The sequence below is a fragment of the Cucurbita pepo genome, chromosome 6, assembly GCF_057944985.1.
Source record: "Cucurbita pepo subsp. pepo isolate OVF chromosome 6, ASM5794498v1, whole genome shotgun sequence".
NCBI lineage: Eukaryota > Viridiplantae > Streptophyta > Magnoliopsida > Cucurbitales > Cucurbitaceae > Cucurbita > Cucurbita pepo.
In genome coordinates this window covers 6,078,561-6,082,000 of record NC_141803.1, presented here as the reverse complement: position 1 = coordinate 6,082,000, position 3,440 = coordinate 6,078,561, and the positions used below count along the sequence as shown (strand labels likewise).

General features: G+C 39.4%; 1 protein-coding gene across 1 annotated transcript; it reads right to left on the bottom strand.

Moving 5' to 3' along the window:
* Positions 1-794: 794 nt before the first annotated feature.
* Positions 795-2,701, bottom strand: LOC111796714 (uncharacterized). The gene is made up of 2 exons (XM_023679455.2): positions 1,075-2,701; positions 795-968 (listed from the first exon to the last, which is right to left on the bottom strand). The coding sequence occupies exon 1, from the start codon at positions 2,679-2,681 to the stop codon at positions 1,104-1,106; it is 1,578 nt and encodes a 525-aa protein (XP_023535223.2). The 5' UTR covers positions 2,682-2,701; the 3' UTR covers positions 795-968; positions 1,075-1,103.
* Between the last annotated feature and the right edge of the window lie 739 nt (positions 2,702-3,440).

Here is a 3,440-nt window from a genome sequence, read left to right as displayed (position 1 = left end):
ACTCAGATATCAAATTCCGATACCCTCATTCTCCTAGACAAGCTCATTATATAGGGACAATTGTTTGAATCATCAAACGTTATGAAAGATTAATATTAAAATAGTTACAAAATTAATAACCAAATTAATAATATTCTTATTTAATCAATGCTTATAAATGAATGAGAGTTAATAACTAAATTAAATACAAATCTTATGATAATTTACAAAAGTCTCTTAGTGTTGACTTTGGTTGTTTTTTTTTTTTGTTTTTTTTTTTTTTTTTTATTTATGTTTTTCCTAGGTCGGTGGGTACATTTTAAGCATTTTTTTTTTTATTTTTTTTATTTTGCTATTTAGAAATGGTCATGAATGTTACATAATATTTTATTCTAATTTTAAAAATAGTTACTATCTTCAAATTTAAAACATATAAATGGTTGACCCAATTAAACTATAGGAGCTCTACTACACAAGACATCTAAAAAGATTAAAAAAAAAACAATTTTAAAGTGGTCAACTATGGTAATAGTCAACCTTCAAAATTGAAAAATAATAATAATAATAATAATAAGGAAAGGTTTATAATAATCCTCCCTATGAGCTACTATTTTAACAAACATTGACCTATAAAGTGATTTTTTAGGTCAACAAAAGTATGGATTTGTTTGTTAAATATGGCTAAGTACAACGAAGAACAACATGGGACATGTTGATCCAAATATGAACAGTTTAAGAACTTATTTGATAGTAGTCTGTAATGATTCGTGGTCATTGATAGTTATATTTAAGGAAGTTTTTGAATCGTTTGGAAATTAAATAAAATTTTCTCACTTCTTAATGTAAAATATGAATACACAGTATGAAACTAAATTTGAAAAGAAAAGAACACATGGAACACGACATAAATAATGGAGGGCCATTGTTTGAACGTAGTGACGATCATCTTAGGCCATCTCTTTATTGATATGAGTATTTTCTTCTTTTACCTGCAAGAGTTTATAGGATTAAGTTAATATCAATGTAAAATGAAGGAACAAAAGATGATATTGTTAAATGGGTTCGAGGGGAGATTTTCATTTGTGAAAAGCTTACCCTAGAGTAGGGATGTGAAGGATATCACTCTAGTAGTGGTATGGAGGTGGTGGTGAGGCATAAATGTAGTCGTTCTTGGGAGGTGGTGGAGACTTGTACTCGTAGTCTTTCTTGGGTGGTGGCGGAGATTTGTATTCATAGTCCTTCTTTGGTGGTGGAGGAGACTTGTACTCGTAGTCCTTCTTGGGTGGTGGAGGGGACTTGTACTCGTAATCCTTCTTGGGTGGTGGGGGAGATTTGTACTCGTAGTCCTTCTTTGGTGGTGGAGGGGACTTGTACTCGTAATCCTTCTTGGGTGGTGGAGGAGACTTATACTCGTAATCCTTCTTGGGTGGTGGTGGAGACTTGTACTCGTAGTCCTTTTTGGGTGGTGGAGGGGACTTGTACTCGTAATCCTTCTTGGGAGGTGGGGGAGACTTGTACTCATAGTCCTTCTTGGGAGGTGGAGGGGACTTGTACTCATAATCCTTCTTGGGTGGTGGGGGAGACTTGTACTCGTAACCCTTCTTCGGTGGTGGAGGGGACTTGTACTCGTAATCCTTCTTGGGTGGTGGAGGGGACTTGTACTCGTAATCCTTCTTGGGTGGTGGAGGGGACTTGTACTCGTAGTCCTTCTTTGGTGGTGGTGGAGACTTGTACTCGTAATCCTTCTTGGGAGGTGGTGGAGACTTGTACTCGTAATCCTTCTTGGGAGGTGGTGGAGACTTGTACTCGTAATCCTTCTTGGGTGGAGGAGGAGACTTGTACTCGTAGTCCTTCTTGGGAGGTGGTGGAGACTTGTACTCGTAATCCTTCTTTGGTGGTGGAGGGGACTTGTACTCATAATCCTTCTTCGGTGGTGGGGGAGACTTGTACTCGTAGTCCTTCTTTGGTGGTGGAGGGGACTTGTACTCATAATCCTTCTTCGGTGGTGGGGGAGACTTGTACTCGTAGTCCTTCTTTGGTGGTGGAGGGGACTTGTACTCATAATCCTTCTTCGGTGGTGGGGGAGACTTGTACTCGTAGTCCTTCTTTGGTGGTGGAGGGGACTTGTACTCATAATCCTTCTTCGGTGGTGGGGGAGACTTGTACTCGTAGTCCTTCTTCGGTGGTGGAGGGGACTTGTACTCGTAATCCTTCTTGGGTGGAGGAGGAGACTTGTACTCGTAGTCCTTCTTAGGAGGTGGTGGAGACTTGTATTCATAATCCATCTTTGGTGGTGGTGGAGATTTGTATTCATAGTCCTTCTTAGGTGGTGGAGGAGAATAGTAAACTGGAGGCGGTGGAGAGTGATAAACAGGTGGTGGAGGAGAATAGTAAACCGGAGGCGGTGGAGAGTGATACACAGGTGGTGGAGGAGAATGGTAAACGGGAGGTGGAGGAGAATGGTAAACCGGAGGTGGTGGAGAGTGATAAACAGGCGGTGGAGGAGAATAGTAAACAGGAGGTGGTGGTGGTGATTTATATTCATACTTCACTTTCGGTGGCGGAGGAGAATGATAAACAGGAGGAGGAGGTGAATTGTATGAATAGTAAGGAGGCGGCGGAGACGAATAGACATAATCAGCAGCAAACACCGATGGCAAACTTAGAGTCGCCACCAAGATCGTGGCCACGAGATAGGCCATCGAAGACCTAGATTTCCCCATGTTTGTACCTCAATGGGATTGAGTTATGCCTTCAAACCCAAGCCTCCCCTCTCTTTATATAGCTTTCAAATAAGCTCCTCCAAGGCAACAAATGATAGCCAACCAATTATAAAATGATATTAACTTTTACACCTAACCTTCGTGGAAGAGACCAATATGTTGACAAATGAGTATGCCATTATACTATTCAAATTTGGATTGAGTTATAAAATTATTTAAATTTATAACCATAATTTTTGGTTTGAAAAAGCTTCCCATATTACATTTGAATTAATTTTTATATTATCTTTTAAGAACAAACGTGAATCGAATCCAGTCGAAGTTTGAATTATTCAAAATTTATAATATTGAAACATTCAATAGTAAATTTCTTGATAATTAATAACTCGGGGTGTTGGATGATGGAAGTTCCACGTCGGCTAATTTAGGGAATGATCATGGGTTTATAAACAAAAAATACTCTCTCCATTGGTGTGAGGCCTTTCGGGGAAGCCTAAAGTGAAGCCATGTGAGCTTATGCTCAAAATGGACAATATCATACGATTGTGGAGAGTTTGTGTAGAATTTCAGTTGGGGTAAAAATAAAATCGTGTGAAATCTAGTCATTTAATGCACAGCGCGGTATAAGGGTGGTGGAGACATTATATTTAGTAGTATAGAAAATATGAGGGGATCGCTCCCACACCAGTAGCGAAATCCGCTCCTCTTCGAGTCTCACATATTCTCTCCTCTCCTGAT